Genomic DNA, 22,356 nt, shown 5'->3' on the forward strand with positions numbered 1-22,356 from the left:
TCATACATAATGGTAAAAGGCTGAATGCTTTCCCCCTAAGAGCAGGAACAAGACTTAGGGGTCTGCTCTTGCCACTTCTATTCAACATTATACTGAAAGGTTCAGCCAGGGCAACTAGGCAAGAAAAAGTCACCCAGATTTGAAAGAAACAACAACTATCACCATTTGCAGTTAACATGATCTTGTCGACAGAAAATCCTATGAAATCCACTATAACAGTTAGAACTAATAAGTCAGTTCTTGCGATGCTGCAAGATAAAAGATCAGTAATTGTATTTCTACACACTTGCAATAAACAACCCAAAAATTTAACTAAGAAAACAGTTCCATTTACAATAGCATCAAAAAGAATAAAATACTTAGAAATAAGTTTAATAAAAGAAGAGCAAGCTTATACCCTGAAAACTACAAAACATTATTGAAAAATTAAAGAAGACCAAGATATCCCATGTTAATGGATCAAAAGACTTAATATTGTTAAAAAGCAAACATAATCGTGTACAATACTGTTCAGAGGCAACACTGCAGTACATCTTTCTGTGGTGGTGGTGGGAGAGGTGGGAGGCAGGGGCAGAGGAAATGAGAAAAAAAGAGAATTCTCTTAACACAGGACTATTACCTTCAAATCTAGAACTCAGTCCCTGATATACTTGAAGGAAATAGTATTTAATTATAAAACTTCAACTAAAAATGTTTCAGCTTCTAGAACATTTCCATGTTAAAAATTTCCCAGACAAATAAAGGAAAGGCAGCTTGATATAGTAGGAAGAGCACATGCTTGGCAGTCAAAATGCTAAGTTCTAATATTCATGGCTTAGTCAGAGAAGTTTTGATTGCCTCCCTAAAAGAGAATAATATTACATGCCTGTCTGGATGCTGGTAGGATAAGACAACACACACACACACACACACACACACACACACACACACCCCCCACCAAGAACACAGCAAGTGCTCAAAAACTGGTTGCTCTTATCTTGACCTCTAAGTTTCTTAAAAGTTTGAAAGTAAGCAAGTGTTTTATTATAGCTTTTAAAAATAAGCAAAAATTGCTAAAGTAGTACTCATACTGATAGGTTTAGCATAAAATGTCTCATCTTTATCACACTGTTTTTGGAAAGAGTGTCCTCTTTAAGAACCTTAAGGATGTTTGTATTCTTAATCTCAGCAATCCTATGCCTAGGAATTTACCCAAAGGAAAATAATAAAATAAAAACTTATACACATTATGATGTTCACTGTATTTGACTATTAAAATAAATTACTGTTAAATTGTCTAATATCAGGCTAGGGGAATGATTTTGTAAGTTATACCAACAAAAAACAACAATCATGAAAATAAAGAAACATGGAAAAATATTTAGGGTAAATTAAAATTATGCATGCTGTGACTTACAACCATGAGAATATATATTCATATATTCAAAGACTTTTACACAAAGATTAAAAAAATTCTATGTGGGACTGGAATTACAGACAATTTTTCCCTATTCCCCAAAATTGTAAAATGTTCTTACATTCTACTTAACAAATTAAGGTGTACTTAACCTAAGAGTTATATATTCAACAGTCATAATTTATACTCCTGCTCCGGTAAGGGCACACTGACTGCATTCTTGGTAGCACAGAAAGCCTAGAACTACGCATATTGTTTTCTCTGCTGTACTATCTCAGGCAAACACTTACTTGAGAAACTGGCTCTTAGCTGTACTTGGGTCACCAACAATGCAAACATTTATGTCCCCTCGAAGAGAGGTTCCTTCCCCTGTTGTCTTTGGAACACCACCAAAGAGCATCAGCAAGATACCCCGTTTTACTTCGTCATTGCCTGAAATGAAAATCCAAGGTATTTTTCAACATGAGGTTAAACAATTTCACAGGAAACTACAAAGGCATATTTACCAACCAAAAGAGCAGAGACCGCTGAAGAAAAGCTAAGACTAGAGTAAAAATATATGGTTCTTGTCCTGTGAATGTAAAGTCACCCAGTCACTGTCCTAATGTCTTCACCTAATCATAGATGGCAATGCTCACCATTCTAAGAGCCTCTCCTTGTCCGTAAGTCCTACTTCCTAAACAAAGCCTTTCCCCATGTCACAGTCCTCAAATATCTCTCCCCATAAATAAACTATGTCCACTACAGCCTACCACATTTGCTAGTTCTTTCTACAGGCAAGTCTTACAGCTCTACCAAGAGTTTGAGGAAATGGTCCATGACTTACTTCTTTTGTATCAGGTACAGTGACCCATGCTGAATATAAATACAAGCTAATTGAACTGATATGGATTAGATAAGATGCTGAATGTGATTTACAGCTGCTTCTGAGAACTGTTTATAAATGCAATATAAGAAGGAAATGCACAATTAAAAAAAAAAAGACAACACCAGATTTTTAGAAATGTGATACCAGAAGAAACATTTTTCCGTTTTAGTTATTATGACTTTCTGTGAATTCCATCAACAAAGTGCTAGGTACATTTATACAAAACACTCCTTAAAAGCAAAAAATTAAAAATCCAATCCAAAAACAAAATTTCTCTGACTCATAACCTATATGAAACAAATGTGTTGGAGGTGTGGTAGTTTTAAAATGGCCCACAAATTATTTGATAATCCGCTTTTCTAGATGGAGCTTAATTCTCCTCTCCTTAAGTGTGGCTGGGCTTAGCAACTTGCTTCCCACAAATAGCCTATGGTAGAAGTGAAGGTGTCTTAACTTCTGACACTAGGTCCTGAGAAGCACTTTGCTTCCTCCTTGCTCTGCTCTCTTGGATTGCAGGCTCTGGGGGAAGCCAGCTGCTGTGTTGTGAGGACACTGAACCAGCTCAATGGAAAAGACTCATGTGGCAAGGAACTGAGGCTTCCAGCTGACAACTAGCACTAACATAAGCAGTGAGTAAGCTCCCTCGTCAGTGGATTCTCCAGCCCAAGTCAAGCCTTCAGATGACTGCAGCCCCAGATGACGTCTTGGCTACAAACTCATCAAAGACTGAGCCGGAACCACCTAGCTAAGTCTCTCTCAAATTTCTGACCTATAGACTTTATGAGATAATGTTTGTTGTTTCAAGCCATGAAGTTTTGGTATAATTTGTTATGTAGCAACAGTTTAGTTTACAGGGGAATGGAGCAACATAAAATTTGACACCTACTCATTATAAGGGAGGACACTCTAAAATCCACAAAAGATTATTAACATAAAAGAATTTCAGTTCAATTTCATTGACCAAATATTTAAGTAGAAAAAAAGGTTAATTTTCAATGATTAAAAATATATACCTAGGGACTTCCCTGGTGGTCCAATGCTTAAGAATCTGCCATCCAATGCAGGGGACGCGGGTTCAATCCCTGGTCAGGGAACTAAGATCCCACGTGCCACAGTGCAACTAAGCCCGTGCACCACAACTAGAGAGCCTGGATACCACAACTACTGAGCCTGCATGCTCTAGAGCCCGTGTGCCACAACTAGAGAACCCACACACACCACAACTAGAGAGAAGCCCGTGCACTGCAATGAAGAGCCCACACACCACAATGAAAGATCCCGCGTGCCGCAACTAAGACCCAATACAGGCAAATAAATAAACAAATAAATACTTGTAAAAATCCCAATAGCTTAAAAATATATGTATATACCTAAGAGAAATACCCATAATCTTTTTTTTTTAAAAAAGATGTTGGGGGTAGGAGTTTATTAATTAATTTATTTATTTTTGCTGTGTTGCATCTTCGTTTCTGTGCAAGGGCTTTCTCTAGTTGTGGCAAGCAGGGGCCACTCTTCATCGCGGTGCGCGGGCCTCTCACTAGGGCGGCCTCTCTTGTTGCAGAGCACAGGCTCCAGACGCGCAGGCTCAGTAGTTGTGGCTCACGGGCCTAATTGCTCCGCGGCATGTGGGATCCTCCCAGACCAGGGCTCGAACCCGTGTCCCCTGCATTAGCAGGCAGATTCTCAACCACTGCGCCACCAGGGAAGCCCCAAGTACCCATAATCTTATGAATTCTTGCCATAACTCCAACTGAATGCGGAAGATAAGGATGGAAAAAACAAGGGTAAAGCATGAGGCCTGAAAATTTAGTCAAATCCTCAACACACAAGGGGATTTAATGAAGTGAGCAGCTAGTAACCAAGAGCTAAGAAAATATGAAAGAAGAAACCACAAACTATAGGCATAGTAATATAGCCAAAAAACATCAAGAAATCTCTCTCCACCATGAAAACTAAAAAGAAAAATGAGATCAGGATATTAATCTGGCATATTAGAGTATACTTAAGTGCAGTTCTATCCTAAAGCCAGAAAAAAAGACTAAATGACCTTTTTTTTTTAAAAAAAAAAAAACTATGGTAGAGGGCTTCCCTGGTGGCGCAGTGGTTAAGAATCCGCCTGCCAATGCAGGGGACACGGGTTTGAGCCCTGGTCCAGGAAGATCCCACATGCTGTGGAGCAACCAAGACTGTGTGCCACAACTGCTGAGCCTGCACTCTGGAGCCCGCAAGCCACAACTACTGAGCCTGTGTGCCACAACTACTGAAGCGCGTGTGCCTAGAGCCCGTGCTCCGCAACAAGAGAAGCCACCGCAATGAGAAGCCTGTGTGCCACAACTAGAGAAAGCCTGCGCATAGCAATGAAGAAAAATAAATAAATAATAAAATATTAATTTTATTAATGCAGCGAAAAATAAATAAATAATAAAAATTTTAAAAAACTGGTAGAGTGACAAGGGCTTGGCGATGGCCGCCCTGCAGGCGCACAAACGGCTGTCGGGAGGCTGCTGTGTGGCGGCCGCTGAGACCTTCTCTGTCTGAGCCACAGTTCCTGAGTCCGGGGTCCCGTTTCCCGGAACCTTCAGATTTAAAGTACTACATGAAAATGAAAAGAAAGGTGGTGTATGCTGCCAGCAGGCTGAGATTGGGTGCTAATGAGGAAGTCTTCATTTTAAAGGAAGATTATGAAAGAAGATGAAAACTAAGATTGCTACAGGTTTGAGAACAAGAAAGAGATATTGCTTTACAAATAAGAGAAGAAATCAGCAACTCACTCGTTTGGCAGAAGAACTAAGGACAGAATGGGAGGAATCACAAACTCAGAAAATAAAGAACTTGGAAAAACTGCATTTGGCAAGTTTAAGAAATATGGGAGAGGGGCATCAACAAGCCAAAGAAAATGTAAGTGAGCACTTATTTGACTATCTGCCTGTGGTAGTGATACTTGTTAAAAGTAGATTACAGTTGTTAGACACTTATAAAAATGTTTTCATGGGCTTCCCTGGTGGCGCAGTGGTTGAGAGTCCGCCTCCCAATGCAGGGGACACAGGTTCATGCCCCGGTCGGGGAAGATCCCACATGCTGCGGAGCGGCTGGGCCTATAAGCCATGACGGCTGAGCCTGCGCGTCCGGAGCCTGTGCTCCAAAACGGGAGAGGCCACAGCAGTGAGAGGCCCGCGTACCACAAAAAAAAGAAAGAAAAAAAATGTTTTCATGTATAGAATTTGCTGCGGGCAGTCCGAACTTTTTTGTAAATTTAATATAATTTAAGAATTCTGCTAGGTTCATTTCCTAGTAAGAGTCATGTCAAGAATAATCTATTTCCAATGATGTTTAAGTTAACATTATTCTCTAACAAATTTATGGTTACCAAAGGGGGAAGGTGGGGGGGATAAATTAGGAAGTTGGGATTAATATATACACAGTACTATATATAAAATAGATAACCAACAATGACCTAGTGGATAGCACGGGAAACTATACTCAATATTTTGTAATAACCTATAAAGGAAAACAATCTGAACAAGAATATATATATGTATATAACTGAATCACTGTGCTGTATACCTGAAACTAACACAACATTGTAAATCAACTATACTTCAATTAAAAAAACCAAACATTATTCTCTTCCAGTCCTTAACTATCTGTGTAAATAAAATAGTAACCTTCAGAAAAAAAAAATTGTGGTAAAATATACACAACTTTTAAGTGGTCCAGTGGAATTAAGTACATTCATTATCTTTTATAACCATCACCCCTATCCATTTCTAGAACTTTTCATCATCCCAAACAGAAACTCTATCCATTAAACAACAATTCCCTATTTCCCTCCTCACCAGGTAACCTCTTTCTACTTTCTTTCTCTGTGAATTTACCTGTTTTAAGTACCTCATTTTAAGTGGAATTGTATAATATCTGTCCTTTTATAAATGACTTTTTAAAACCCCTTCTAAACCCACTAAAAAACTTTCATAACCTGACTTTTGTGTTTTAAGAAGTCACATGTTGCTATTTTATAATCATTATTTTGATTTCAAGTTTATGCCACAAATGGATAGAACTCTTACCATGTATAGTAGGGAACAGGCTTGTACAAAGATTGTGGTATAGATTTTTATCTTGACTCATTTCAAACACTTTCTCCCACTCCTTCACAGTCATTTGGTTCTTAATGCTCTCAGCTGTCTGTTCCTCATCTCGGAGCTCTTTTCCTCCGAACTGAGGGGTGGAGAAGAAAGGAAAAAAATAGTAGTATAGAAACAGTCAAAATAATGTGAAAGAGAAGAAACATCACCACAAACGAAATATAGCCTGGGAGGTCAACTTCAGAATCTGCTGACTGTAAAGGTTTTTTAAAAAAATCTCCTAACTAGTATGGCCTAAGTTAAGATACTGAAGAGCTTGTCATTTGTCCAGTGATTTAAAAAAAACAAAAAAAGCTACCACTATTGTTTTGTATTGCTATCTAAATGAATCTAGATGCTCATGAGATGAGCCATAATAAAATGTTAATCACTGATATGAAGATGAAAATGAAGAAACAGTACATTATGTTCACCACTCATTTTCCAAACTTTTCCTCACTGCTTTCCCCTCCTGGAACAAAATCAAGCTCTGAAGAACTACAATACCTGGGGTCGATCACTCTCAGAAAGAGCAGTATACTGTACTTCCCAGATACTAAATTTTTCTACTTGTACTTTCTCGAGGAACGTGACAGAGGAACTTTAACAATTAAAAACAGAAAAACAAAAACAGAAAAACCACTATGAATAATAATAGTACCAATGCTCTTAAAGCATTGAGCTCTTATGTACAAAAATAAATAAGACTTTTCCTTAAGATCGGGAAGACAGACATGAAAAAATCTGGTTTTAAAACTAAAGAACAAATCTCAACCCAACCCTGTTTTTAACACTGAGTTTGCGGCAGCCTCAGGGGATGCCTTTCTTAAGCTCTGCCATTCTACTAAGAAGACTCACCCTCGGGTTGGTTGGTGCAACACAACAGGCAAGAAAGACCAGCCTGTATGAAAGATCCCTAACACCAAGTGCCCGGAGCCCTCGAATGCCTTCTGTCTCATATCCATCAACACCACTGACACGGTAATTAGTTTCTGCACGTGCTCCTGAAACAATGAATGATAGACTGTTTCACAGCTCAAATACTGAAGGTGCTGAGAATCAAAACTGCTCAGATAAATGAAACCTATAAATGCAAATATTTCATTTAGGCTTTGAAATTTTCCAGAACAGTAGCTTTTATAGCAAACCAATTTGTTTTTACTCTCATCATAGTTCCTTGCTCACCCTCTGATTGGTAGCCAAAAATAAGACAAGGAAGACGCAAGAAGCTAGATACTCTGCAGTTCGGGTAACTGAGAATTTGTTAAATTTGAGCCACAGATTACTGACCTGGTATGCTAAGCTTAGACACGTCAGGCACAACAATCAGCGTCCCTGTAAAGTCACACTTGTCACCAGCTTGAGCTGACTCCACAGCTTCAGCCCTCAAGATCACTTCTAAACTGCGAGGGATACTCCCTCGAGGAAGCTCAGCTTGAGTCTCTTGAATACGAACCTGTAACAAAGACAAATAAATTGCCAAGGATGAGAAGAAATCTATTTCAAATGCCATGCAATCTAAATTAAATGCCACAAATATTGACATATCCTAAATTATCTTACTAGTTTGCAGACTTCTGACATGTGCCAACATTCATCTTAAAAATTCTCTACCATAAAACTTTCAATTTGGTAAGAGATTACATCTACTTAAAAACTTCAAGTTCACTTTTACTGTCATTAAACAACATGTATTTTTTTCTTTGTTCAAACTGACTTTAAATAATTGTTCTGTGTTCCATATTCCTCTAAATTGTCAGGGAAATTTTATGAAAAATTTCACATCTTTTATACCCTCCACCTCAACACAACTGTTAACATTACTTAAGACACACATATTTTTACTGTATTATTTGAAAGAAGTTGCAAAAATCAAGATACTTCACCCCTAAATATTTTAGCACTCACCTCTTAAGAATAAAGACAGTCTCCTATGTAACCACAATACCATCAATCACACCAAGAGATTTAAATATTTAATTCCATAATGACTTCTTTATCTAGTCCATCTTCAAATTTCCCCAGTTGTCAAGAATGTCCTTTATTACAGCTGTTTTTTTCCCCCCCAAACCAAGACCCAACCTAAATTCATATTTTGTATTTGGTTGTTATATCATGTTCTTTATCAAATATAAAGCATCTTTTACCCAAAGTTGTTGGTAAGAACACATGTTTCCTATAAACCAAGTATCAGAATAAAACAAGAAAACTAAGTAAGGACTAAAAACTGAATTTAATATAAATTATTTATTTTAGTCTGGTACTCATTCTCCAGTGCTTGAGCTGCTGCAGCTTTTCTCTTTGCATATATCAGAGTTACTAAGCCCTGAAGAGCTTTAGCCCCTTCATTCTTACTGCTACCATCCAACTCTTGCCCAGTTACTACAACTGCCTATTAGTCTCTTGTTAAATACCACACACAGTTGTCTCATTAATCTTCCTTTAAAATTCACATCATCTGAAAACTTATCCCCTTGCTTATCAAGATAGGTCCAAGCTTCTCAATCTGAGATTTAAGGCTCCAAGTACTTCCATGCTTCATACCAAACCATCTCTCAGATGATCTCCAATTTGGTTCCTCTACTTTAATCATGATAATCCTCATTGCTATTGACAAGCATGTCCATTTTCACCTGTCCTTTTATTTATGCCTTCCTCCCTCCTAACCACCAACTCCAAGTCTTACACCAACAAGTCTCCACTTCTGCAAAAATTTTCCTAACTCTAGCTTGTAATAATAACAGTAATAATAATGGTTACTGTTTATTCTTTGACAAATACATTTTATTTGCCTGAAGGAGCTTCCAATCCAAGTTATTAATGGTTAGAACACATTTATATACTGATAATTGAAATTTGCATTACAAATTTTTAGCTTAAATCTGTAGTCACACTTGATGAACCTTGACTTACATAAAAACTGAGTTTAACATTGCCTAAGTAAGCTTATAATAATTACAAGTGCCTAGAAGTGAATTATTAGCATAGGCTGAATCTGACCTAAAAAGAAATTAATAAGCACCTTTTGAAAATCAACAAATCTCGATTTATTTGTATCCAGCAGGAATCTCCTTCTGTTGGCACAAACTGGATTTCGGCAGATGTTTGGCTGTGTATATCTGAATTGTTGTTCTACATCCTTGATCACTGTCTGACAGTCCAAGCACAGGAAAGTTCCGCTCACAAGCTCTGGATGAACTGGGTGAGTCCGTACCACCTGCCCACTGATGCGAGTGAGCAAACCAATTCTGGATGAGTTGAGTTCTCGAATTCTGTTTAAAGACAGATATTGTATTACTAAATATTCATTTTCAAACTAAAAATTTTCACTTTTAATGAGAGGATATTCAATGATAATTTATGCTTAAAATAACAACAACAAAATAAGAGACAAGGTATTCTTTGGACTCTCCTACAAGAATAATTTAGTCAACATGCCCATTCCTGAAGTATAATGTACATGCATCCACAACAAAATACATAAATGAATAAATAAGAAAAACTAAGTAAAGGACATGAAAGAAATGCAATTACAATTATAAAACACAATGATCCCATTTTTGTTTTATATGCAAATACATTTTTTTCTTACCTACATTTCTAAATAAGCATTTTCACAGTAAAGTTATCCTTGGGAAAAATTATCATAGGAAAATTTTTTTTTCTGAACTTGAAGGTTTAGAAAACACTGTATTTCACAAACCCATTTTATATTAAACAACTTGGTAATTTTATAAGTAATTTTAGTAGTTTAAGTTTTCAAAATATCACTTCAATTTCCTCCAACAAATTTATTCTTTAAATAACTGCTAAAGAGGAAAACAGTTTAAAAGCTATGCTATTTAAGCTCTTGACAATTCATTAATTTTTGTGACTGTTCTCAGTTTTCATATTTTCTCACTAATTTTTCACCTCAACATCCCTTAAAAGGTCTCCTAAAATACTATAATCCCCAGAAATTGCTTCACTTAACATACTTCCCATCCCATTTTCCTGGAAATACGTATTTTCCAAAACTAAATCTTCTGGATAACTGGATATAACTCTTTATAGACCTGGATATAACTCTTTATAGACCTAAGACTACAACCTTCTGAGCTTTCTGACAATTAAGTGATGCCTATACTATTTGGAGAATTTTTTTTTTTTCAAAGAAGGGTTTCTTACTTGTGTCTGGTAGGAAGATCTTGGAATGCAACATAAAAATCCTTGGCAAGAGGGATCTCTTTACGGTCTTTGACAAAGGTTTTCAAGGCCCGACACAGGTAAGGGTAAACTCTGAAAAACAAACAAAAAGTAAATCAACTGACAACTTCAAGGGGCTTACCAAGGGCTCCTTCCCCTTATGCTTCCCAACAGCTGAAAGTAAGGAATTTCATCTGGTTACAACCAAGCTTTAGAATTTAACTCTGCGGGACACTTCTATCATCTGATCCAGGTTTAGAGCATCTTCAATTCTCTCCTATTCCACCATAAATATATCTAAGACAATAGAAACACCAAAGATAAAATGCTGTTCCTGAAAACCTATTATTTTTAAATAATCATTTAGCATACACACAGCAGGTCACTCCTCTGTCCAAGATGACTCTACTTGAACCACCTGGGCAGTATACTCCTAGCAAGGCAGCCTCCCACTTGTCAAGGCCTACTATTTTCTTCCAGGTTTTATTCTTGATTGATAGGAAGTGGATAAGGGCAGGGAAGGAATTTGTGTACTGATTTGAGAGCAAGTTGGCAGAAACGTTTCACTTGACTGGTTAGATGGAAGTGTGCATGTTCTCTTAACTTTTAAATAGCTGAGGCAGCTTGGTTTAAGTGGTAGGATCTGGAAGTCCTCTGAAAAATCAGCTACTTTCAGGAGACAGAACTGCGGCACGGTCTGTGCATGAGGTACAGGCACAGGTGTTTCCACCATCAGCCCTGATTTTCTATTTCCCTCTCACTTGTCAGTACAACTTTTCCTGCTACATACTATCACAATAAACTCTGCTGCTTATCCCTCTAACCGTTCTTGATAGCCATATATGACTAGAAACACCGAGACAAATTCTCCATCTCCCAGTACACCAGGTAAAAGAACAGGACTGTGACTCCTTACTCCTGGGTCTTCATTTCTCTTTCATAACAGTCCACAGTGTTTATTTTAACCTGATTTTATTTAAACTAAGTTTTGTGTAGAAAGATATTTCTGGCTTTATATATCAATTGAAAGCAAAACAAAAGCCTAATGTCTAATTTCTGCCAAAAAAATACCATTCAGCTTTTAAAATGTTTCAAGGGATTTTATATGATATGGGGAGGGAGAGTGGATTAAATGAATGACATAGCAATAGCACTGAAGCCTGAAACAAAGCAATCCTCTTAACACCTGGAAAAACTACATAGAAAACAAAGGTTTTCAACATTCGCATGTGAAAAACAGTCAACTCCACAAAGGCTTAAATTAGTTCAGAGCAGCACTAAAATGACCACTGGCTGTATCGAAGGGCCTCTGTGACAGCTGCCCTTTTGCCTCACAAATGAACACTTCCATTCTAAGAATAGCTGGCTTCCCAGGCTACATGTCTATTTAAAGTGAAGATTAATACACCAAACCTATAGAACTCCTCTTGAATGGTGGTGGAAAGTTGCTGGTTAAATTGCTCCAGGTCCAAAAAACTCACAACCAATGTGTTTCTCTCGGGACGAATTAACTCCTCAGCTAACTGCAAGTACTTAATTTCTCCATCGCTGTTCTGGAACCTGTAGATACATGCAAGTCAGATTAAACCTAAGAATTAGGCAGCAAAAAGAAGAATGTGAATGCCTGATAATTCAGCATATTGGTTAAAGACCATCAGTTTTAGGGTCAGACAGGCCCATTTTAGTAGGTGTATAACTTGGGGCAAGTTACTTACCTATTCTAAACCTGTCCCCCTTCTGTTTGAAAAAAAAATAATAAAAAAGATTAGAACATCATCTTATCTCTTAAGATCACTGTGAAGATTAAATGAGAAAATGCCTTTAAAATGTTTTGTACAAAGCTGGGAACATAGCAAAACTACGTCTTCAGATTTAAATCTGAATTTCTTGATTTAACACTTTCCAATCTTAACTGTACACACCAACAATAAAAGAATAGTATTTGTTGATTAGAAAATATTAAATCAAGATATCCAGGTTAGGAGATTGGTTCAAGATGGCGGAGTAGAAGGACGTGTGCTCACTCCCTCTTGTGAGAGCACCGGAATCACAACTAGCTGCTGGACAATCATCAACAGGAAGACACTGGAACTCACCAAAAAAGATATCCCACATCCAAAGACAAAGGAGAAGCTGCAATGAGGCGGTAGGAGGTGCGCAATCACAATAAAATCAAATCCCATAACCGCTGGGTGGGTGACTCACAAACTGGAGAACAATTTTACCACGGAAATCCACCCACTGGAGTGAAGGTTCTGAGCCCCCCGTCAGTCTTCCTAACCTGGGGGTCCGGCAACGGGAGGAGGAATTCCCAGAGAATCAGACTTTAAAGGCTAGCGGGATTTGACTGCAGGACTTCGACAGGACTGGGGGAAACAGAGACTCCACTCCTGGAGGGCACACACAAAGTAGTGTGCACATCGGGACCCAGGGGAAGGAGCAGCGACCCCATAGGAGACTGAACCAGACCTACCTGCTAGTGTTGGAGGGTCTCTGGCAGAGGCAGGGGGTGGCTATGGTTCACTGCGAGGACAAGGACACTGGCAGCAGAAGTTCTGGGAAGTAGACACCTCCTGGTGTCGCCCACCAAAGAGCCTGTAGGCTCCAGTGCTGGGTCGCCTCAGGCCAAACAACCAACAGGGAGGACAGTCAGCCTCACCCATCAGCAGACAAGTGGATTAAAGTGTTACTAAGCTCTGCCCACCAGAGCAACAGCCAGCTCTACCCACCCCATCAGGAAGCTTGCACAAGCCTCTTAGATAGCCTCAACCACCAGAGGGCAGACAGCAGAAGCAAGAAGAGCTACAATCCTGCAGCCTATGGAACGAAAACCACATTCACAGAGAGACAGACAAAATAAAAAGGCAGAGGACTATACCAGGTGAAGGAACAAGATAAGACCGCAGAAAAACAATTAAATGAAGGGGAGATAGGTAACCTTCCAGAAAAAGAATTCAGAATAATGATAGTGAAGACGATCCAGGACCTCGGAAAAAGAATGGAGGCAAAGATTGAGAAAATGCAAGAAATGTTTAACAAAGACCTAGAAGAAGTAAAAAACAAACAGAGATGAATAATACAATAACTGAAATGAAAAATACACTAGAAGCAATCAGTAGAATAACTGAGATAGAAGAATGGATAAGTGACCTGGAAGACAGAATGGTGGAATTCACTGCTGAGGAACAGAATAAAGAAAAAAGAATGAAAAGAAATGAAGACAGCCTAAGAGACCTCTGGGACAACATTAAATGCACCAACATTTGCATTATAGGGGTCCCAGAAGGAGAAGAGAGAGAGAATCGACCTGAGAAAATATCTGAAGAGATTATAGTTGAAAACTTCCCTAACATGGGAAAGGAAATAGTCACCCAAGTCCAGGAAGCACAGAGAGTCCCAGGCAGGATAAACCCAAAGAGAAACACGCCAAGACACACAGTAATCAAACTGACAAAAGTTAAAGACAAAGAAAAATTATTAAAGGCAACAAGGGAAAAACGACAAATAACATACAAGGGAACTCCCATAAGGTTAACAACTGATTTCTCAGCAGAAACTCCACAAGCCAGAAGGGAGTGGCACGATATATTTAAAGTGATGAAAGGGAAGAACCTACAACCAAGATTACTCTACCCAGCAAGGATCTCATTCAGATTTGATGGAGAAATCAAAAGCTTTATAGACACACAAAAGCTAAGAGAATTCCACACCACCAAACCAGCTCTACAACAAATGCTAAAGGAACTTCTCTAAGTGGGAAACACAAAAGAAAAGGACCTACAAAAAGAAACACAAAACAATTAAGAAAATGGTAATAGGAAAATACATATCGATAATTACCTTGAATGTGATTGAATTAAATGCTCCAACCAAAAGACACAGGCTTGCTGAATGGATACAAAAACAAGACCCGTATATATGCTGTCTATAAGAGATACATACAGACTGAAAGTGAGGGGATGGAAAAAGTTATTCCATGCAAATGGACATCAAAAGAAAGCTGGAGTAGCAATACTTATATCAGGTAAAATAGACTTTAAAATAAAGAATAGGGCTTCCCTGGTGGCGCAGTGGTACAGAGTCCGCCTGCCGATGCAGGGGACACGGGTTCCTGCCCCGATCCGGGAAGATCCCACATGCCGCAGAGCAGCTAGGCCCGTGAGCCATGGCCACTGAGCCTGCGCATCCGGAGCCTGTGCTCCGCAATGGAAGAGGCCACAACAGTGAGAGGCCCGTGTACCGCAAAACAAACAAACAAACAAAATAAAGAATATTACAAGAGACAAGGACACTACATAATGATCAAGGGATCAATCCAAGAAGAAGATAAAACAATTATAAACTTATAGGCACCCAAAATAGGAACACCTCAATACACAAGGCAAATGCTAACAGCTATTAAAGAGGATATCAATAGTAACACAATAATAGTGGGGGACTTTATAACGCCTCACCTACACCAATAGACAAATCATCCAGACAGAAAATTAATAAGGAAACACAAGCTTTAAATGACACAATAGACCAGATAGATTTAATTGATATTTATAGGACATTCCATCCGAAAACAGCAGATTACACTTTCTTCTCAAGTGCACACAGAACATTCTCCAGGATAGATCACATCTTGGGTCACAAATCAAACCTTGGTAAATTTAAGAAAACTGAAATCATATCAAGCATCTTTTTCAACCACAACGCTATGAGATTAGAAATCAATTACAGGGAAAAAAAAAACGTAAAAAACACAAACACATGGAGGCTAAACAATATGTTACTAAATAACCAAGAGATCACTGAAGAAATCAAAGAGGACATCAAAAAATACATAGAGACAAATAACAATGAAAACATGACAATCCAAAACCTATGGGATGCAGCAAAAGCAGTTCTAAGAGGGAAGTTTATAACAATACAATCCTACCTCAAGAAACAAGAAAAATCTCAAATAAACAATCTAACCTCACACCTAAAGGAACTAGAGAAACAACAAACAAAACCCAAAGTTAGTACAAGGATAGAAATCATACAGCTCAGAGCAAAAATAAATGAAATAGAAACAAAGAAAACAACAGCAAAGATCAACTCTATGCCAATAAAATGGACAACTTGGAAGAAATGGACAAATTCTTAGAAAGGTATAACCTTCCAAGACTGAACTGGAAAGAGGCAGAAAATATGAACAGACCAATCACAAGTAATGAAATTGAAACTGTGATTAAAAATCTTCCAACAAACAAAAGTCCAGGACCAGACACCTTCACAGGTGAATTCTACCAAAGGTTTAGAGAAGGCTAACACTCTTCCAAAAAATTACAAAGGAACACTCCCAAACTCATTTTATGAGGACATCACCCTGATATCAAAACCAGACAAAGATACTACAAAAAAAAAAAATTACAGACCAATATCACTGATGAATATAGATGCAAAAATCGTCAACAAAATACTAGCAAACAGAATCCAACAACACATTAAAAGGATCATATACCATGATGAAGTGGGATTTATCCCAGGGATGCAAGGATTCAACATATGCAAATCAACCAATGTGATACACCATATTAACAAATTGAAGGATAAAAACCATATGATAATCTCAAAAGATGCATAAAAAGCTTCTGACAATATTCAACTCTCAAAAGATGCATAAAAAGCTTTTGACAAATTTCAACACCCATTTATGATAAAAACTCTCCAGGAAGTGGGCATAGAGGGATCCTACCTCAACATAATAAAGGCCATATATGACAAACCCACAGCAAACATCATTCTCAATGGTGAAAAACTGAAACCATTCCCTGTAAGATCAGGAACAAGACAAGGATGTCCACTTTCGCCACTCTTATTCAACAGTTTTGCAAGTCCTAGCCATGGCAATTACAGAAGAAAAATAAAAGGAATCCGAATTGGAAAAGAAGAAGTAAAACTGTCACCATCTGCAGATGATACTGTACATAGATAATCCTAAAGATGCCAGCAGAAAACTACTAGAGCTAATCAATGAATTTGGTAAACTTGCAGAATACAAAATTAATGCATAGAAATCTCTTGCATTCCTATACACTAACAATGAAGGATCAGAAAGAGAAATTAAGGACACAGTCCCATTCACCACTGCAACAAAAAGAATACCTAGGAATAAACCTAAGGAGACAGAAAACCTGTACTCAGAAAACCATAAGACACTGATGAAAGAAATCAAAGATGACACAAGCAGATAGAGATATATCATGTTCTTGTATTGGAAGAATCAATATTGTGAAAATGACTATACCACCCAAAGCAATCTATAGATTCAATGCAATCCCTATCAAATGACCAATGGCATTTTTTCCAGAACTAGAACAAAAAATCTTAAAATTTGTATAGAGACACAAAAGACCCCGAATAGCCAAAGCAATCTTGAGGGGAAAAAACGAATATCCAAAGCAATCTTGAGGGGAAAAAACGGAGCTGGAGGAACCACAGCTGGAAGTCCCTGACTTCAGACTATACTACAAAGCTACAGTAACGAAGGCAACATGGTACTGGCATAAAAACAGAAATATAGATCAATGGAACAGGATAGAAAGCCCAGAGATAAACCCACGCACCTATGGTCAACTAATCTATGACAAAGGAAGCAAGGATATACAATGGAGAAAAGACAATCTCTTCAATAAATGGTGCTGGGAAAACTGGACAGCTACATGTAAAAGAATGAAATTAGCACATTCCCTAACACCATACACAAAAATAAACTCAAAATGGATTAAATACTTAAATGTAAGGCCAGACACTATAAAACTCTTAGAGGAAAACATAGTCAGAACACTCTATGACATACATCACAGCAAGATCCTTTTTGACCCACCTCCTGAAGTAATGAAAATAAAAACAAAAATAAACAAGTGGGACCTAATGAAACTTAAAAACTTCTGCACAGCAAAGGAAAGTATAAACAAGATGAAAAGACAACCCTCAGAATGGGAGAAAATATTTGCAAATGAATCAACGGACAAAGGATTACTCTCCAAAATATATAAACAGCTCATGCAGCTCAATATTGAAAAAACAAACAAGCCAATCAAAAAATGGGCAGAAGACCTAAATAGACATTTCTCCAAAGAAGACATACAGATGGCCAAGAGGCACATGAAAAGATGCTCAGCATCACTAATTATTAGAGAAATACAAATCAAAACTATAATGAGGTTTCACACACTGGTCAGAATGGGCATCATCAGAAAATCTACAAATAACAAATACTGGAGAGGGTGTGGAGATAAGGGAACCCTCTTGCACTGTTGGTGGGAATGTAAACTGATACAGCCACTATGGAGGTTCCTTAAAAAACTAAAAATAGAATTACCATAGGACCCAACAATCCCACCACTGGGCATATACCCAGAGAAAACCATAATTCAAAAAGACACATGCGTCGCAATGTTCACTGCAGCACTATTTGCAACAGCCAGGTCATGGAAGCAACCTAAATGCCCACTGACAGACAAATGGATAAAGAAGATGTGGTACATATATACAATGGACTATTACTCAGCCATAAAAAGGAATGAAACTGGGTCATTTGTAGAGACGTGGATGGACCTAGAGACTGCCATACAGAGTGAAGTTAAGTTGGAAAGAGAAAAACAAATATCGTATATTAACATATATATGTGGAATCTAGAAAAATGGTACAGATGAACCATTTGCAAGGCAGAAATAGAGACACAGATGTAGAGAACAAATGTATGGACACCAAGGGGGGAAAGCGGGGGGCTGTTGTTGGTGGTGGTGATGGTGAGATGAATTGGGAGATTAGGACTGACATATATACACTAATATGTATAAAATAGATAACTAATAAGAATGTGCCATATATTAAAAAAAGTGATAAGTAATAAAAAACTCAAAAATACCCAACTCTATTAATGATATAAAAAAAAGAAAGAAATACAGGTTAAAATCCAAAGATTTAATTTCTAAAGAGAAAACTGACAGATTAGCTGTTGATTTATGAACCAGAATACAAATAAATACACAGAAATGAGGTGCTTCAGCGCCTAAGACCTTCAGGAAAAAGGAAACATACACACACACAAAGTAAAGCTGGTGTGTTTTTTCCAAAAGCGTATCATACGAACATATTTGATTTTTGTTCTTCTAACATAACCATGCAGATTAGTTTTGAGAAAAAATCAATTCCTCCTTCAAATACAGCATGTTCTAACTGTTAAATACCTAAATAGCTATCTGCAAAGCACTATGCCAGAGGTACCACAGGCTGGAAATGACAGCATCATCCCTCTGCTGGGGTTGACACTCTCATAGGAGACATTTCTACTAAAAAGAGGGACAAGACATCTAAATGTTCATGACAAATGAACGAACAAAATGTAGTATACACATACAACAGAATATTATTCAACCTTAAAACAGGATATTCTGCAATGTCTCAATATGGATGAATCTTGAGGACATGGTGCTAAGTGAAATAAGCCAATTACAGAAAGACAAATATTGCATGATTCTACTAATATGAGGTATCTAAAAGTCAAATTCAGGAATTCCCTGGTGATGCAGTGGTTAGGACTCCACGCTTTCACTGCCGTGGGCCCGGGGTTCGATCCCTGGCCAGGGAACTAAGATCTCACAAGCCATTGGGAGAGGCCAAAAAAAACCCCCAAAAGTCAAATTCATAGAATCAAAGAGTGGTATGGTGGTAGGAGGAAGAGGAGAATGTGGAGGTACTACAGGCATAAAGTTTCAGTCAAGCAAGATGAATAAGCTCTAACAGATCTACTGTACAACAATAACACAGTAGTTAAAATTTTGTTAAGAAGGTAGATTTCATGTTAAGTGTTCTTTCCACAATAACATAAAAAGGAAAAAGAAAAAGGAGGAGGTAAAAGAATGTAACAGGGGAATATAAACTAATTTTGCCTAACAGGAACATCTACAAAGGCTTCATGCATATAAAAGGTAACACTGGAATTCGGCGTTGAAAGACTTTCAAAATTTGAAAGAAAAAAAAAATGAGTGGTGGATAGATTGGCTACAGATGTTTGCAAGTATGTAGCAAAGTCAGGAAGGGTATGGGAGGAGTGTGGATAATGACAGAATGGCTGTGGAAGATCAAACTGGAAAAGGCAGCTGTGAAGAATTTAGATCTTATTCCATAAGCAATGGCAATCAAAGTTGGTATTTTGAGAGGGCGTTAACATTTTTTCCCCAACAAATACAGGGATTATTTGTCTTGTTCATCATTGTGCCCAGGAGTCAGCTGCATGGCAAACTTCAAGGAAGCAAAGGTAATTACATTATTTGTTAAAATCAAACATAACTTAGGACCTGTGTAATGTGGTGTGGTGGCTAGGGGGGATTAAGGATGGGATTTACATTCAGATGAAACGGCTGACAGGTAAATATATTACCAGAGATGACTGAAAATGGCAGCTTGGGAACATAAGAGAAGAAAGGATTGGTGCTGCCTGAAAGGTTTCTAGGGTTTAACAAATGAGGTATGATTCTTTAGCTAGGCTTTGAAGGATGAAGAGCTGTCAGGCAGAGAGTAACATTGCCAAAAGTAGGGTAATATAAGTTAAACTATGGTTTTAACGCTATCAGAATTTCACAAGACAGCAGAATTATTCACAGTGGTAAAAGTGTGGAAACAACCTACACATCCACGGATGGATGAAGAGACAAACGAAATGTGGTATAGACATACAATGATATACTATTCACCCTTCAAAAGGAAATTCTGGTGCATGCTACAGCATGGAAAACCTCAAAGACACACTATGCTAAGTGAAGTAAGCTGGTCACAAAAGGACAAATATTGTATGACTCCAAGTCTGAGGTACCTAGAATAGTCAGGTTCATAGACAGAAAATAGAATGGTGGTTGTCAGGGGCAGGAGGGTTGGGGGGGGAATGGTGAATCATTGTTTAGTGGGTGCAGAGTTTCAGTTTGGGAAGAAGAAAAGTGGTCTGGAGATGGATGTTGGTGATGGCTGTATAACAAGGTAAATGTACTTAACGCCAGTGAACTCTGTGTTTAAAAAAGGTTAAAATGGGGACTTCCCTGGTGGTCCCGTGGTTGAGACTCTCTTCCCAAAACAGGGGGCATGGGTTCGATCCCTGGTTGGGGAACTAAGATCCCATGTACCACAGGGCACGGCCAAGAAAAAAAAAAAGGTTAAAATGGTAAAGGTTTTACCACAATAAAAAAAAAAAAAAAAAAGAATTTCCTGCCATGTTATGAGCCTTAAAGACGTGGAAGTCATTAAGGCCCTTGAGAATAGCTAAAAGAAATTTTAAGGATGGGAAGCATTTTCGTAAGACATGTGCTAATTTTTAAAAGCGTCACTATAACTAGCGCTAACAACTTAGTGGAGTTTCTAAATATTAGTAAAACCGCATATGACTTTTTTTTTTTTAGGACCATGGCAAAGAGTCTCAGGCCAAGATGTCATCGAGGAGAACTTCAAATGCAAGAAATGATGAAATTAAAAAACTGAGCTCTTAAAAAAAAAAAAGAGAGAATTTCCTAAGACATTCCGCAGTGCTTCCACTTCTTCCTGGAGGCGGTAGAGTCCCACTCAGGGAAAGCAGAGCTATATCTGCACAATCTAAGAAAAGTAACTGGTGGCAGTGGCTGAAAGCCAGGGAGAGGGGGTTTGAGATGCCTGGAGCCTAAAAAAAGGCAACAGAAAAAAAAGAAAAGTGGGGTTTGGAGGATTGGAAGGAAAGGAAGAGACGGAGGAAGTGCGTTCAGCGCCATAAGCAGGTCGGGCCCTCGCCCGAGCATCTGTCAACCACGGGGTTCACTCCGGCCCTTTCAACTCCACGGGCTCCAGGCCCTCGGTGGACCCCAGTCAGGCCCCCGCCAGGATTCATACGCCAGTTCGGCCTCCCCCGCGACCCTGAGGACGCGCGGCCTAACTGGACGAGTTACTCATCCCTACCCAGCCTCAGGGTCCGAACAAGGAACCGGGGGCTACGCGACCACCAGCCTTACAGGCTGTGAGGACTGAACGACGGGCCTAAAGCGCTCGGCCCAGGGCACTGCGCACGGCAGGAGTTTGCGGAAGAGCTCCAGATGGATTTCACCCCCGGAAACCAGCCCAGCCGGCCCAGCCTCCTCTCCGCGGCCCACTCTCCGAGGCGCGCGACCCCTCAGTTCCCGAACACGCGCGGGGCCCACAGCGCCCCCGGGCTCCGGAAGCCGCGAGGGGCGGGAGGGGAAGTTCCGCGGGTAAGGGGCGCCCTCCGACTTACTCCTCCAAGAAGTCCACGAATAGTTTCTGGCACTTCTCGGCCACCTCGTCGCGGACTTCCAGGTGCTGGCTGCCGGCGCCAGGCTCCGCTGCCGCCGCGAGGTCCATCGCTGCTTAATGCTGAGGGGCCGCCGGCGCCTCACTGGACCGCAGAGAGTTGCTTCTCCCCGGACGCTGCCGCTCGGCGCGCACCTCCTCTGCCCCGCCCCTTCGCCGGAAGGCCGGAGCCAATCGTGGCGCAGGAGCTCGGGGATTTCGCGCCAAACCTGTCCAATGAGCGCGGCGTCTCTCTCAGCCCCTCCCACGAAACGGAGATTTCGCGCCAAATGCAAAGACCAGAGAAAGCCGGGTGATCGGCCTCTGCGCCTGCGCAGTTGTTCGTGTCCGGGGGAATTTGGCTGCTGGAGCGAGTTAAAACGTAAGATCTTTGCCCGGGGGTGGTTTTTCAAATGTTCTTCAAATCGTTTCACTTATATTAATTGAGCAAGAGGCGTAATGCCTTATGGAAGAGGAAAAT

At 39.3% G+C, this 22,356-nt stretch overlaps 1 protein-coding gene across 1 annotated transcript in view; it reads right to left on the reverse strand.

Moving 5' to 3' along the window:
- MCM6 (minichromosome maintenance complex component 6) overlaps positions 1-21,990 on the reverse strand; it is a 46,459-nt gene extending 24,469 nt beyond the window's left edge. The window contains exons 1-8 of the mRNA XM_082840846.1: positions 21,841-21,990; positions 11,987-12,133; positions 10,556-10,666; positions 9,411-9,660; positions 7,679-7,844; positions 7,247-7,392; positions 6,332-6,482; positions 1,687-1,828 (exon numbers count right to left, since the gene is read on the reverse strand). Coding sequence (XP_082696972.1) covers positions 1,687-1,828; positions 6,332-6,482; positions 7,247-7,392; positions 7,679-7,844; positions 9,411-9,660; positions 10,556-10,666; positions 11,987-12,133; positions 21,841-21,947 — 1,220 coding nt within the window. The 5' untranslated portion in view covers positions 21,948-21,990. The remainder of the gene's footprint in view (positions 1-1,686; positions 1,829-6,331; positions 6,483-7,246; positions 7,393-7,678; positions 7,845-9,410; positions 9,661-10,555; positions 10,667-11,986; positions 12,134-21,840) is intronic.
- Between the last annotated feature and the right edge of the window lie 366 nt (positions 21,991-22,356).

This window comes from Leucopleurus acutus, assembly GCF_964270905.1.
Source record: "Leucopleurus acutus genome assembly, chromosome: 6".
Classification (NCBI taxonomy): Eukaryota; Metazoa; Chordata; class Mammalia; order Artiodactyla; family Delphinidae; genus Leucopleurus; species Leucopleurus acutus.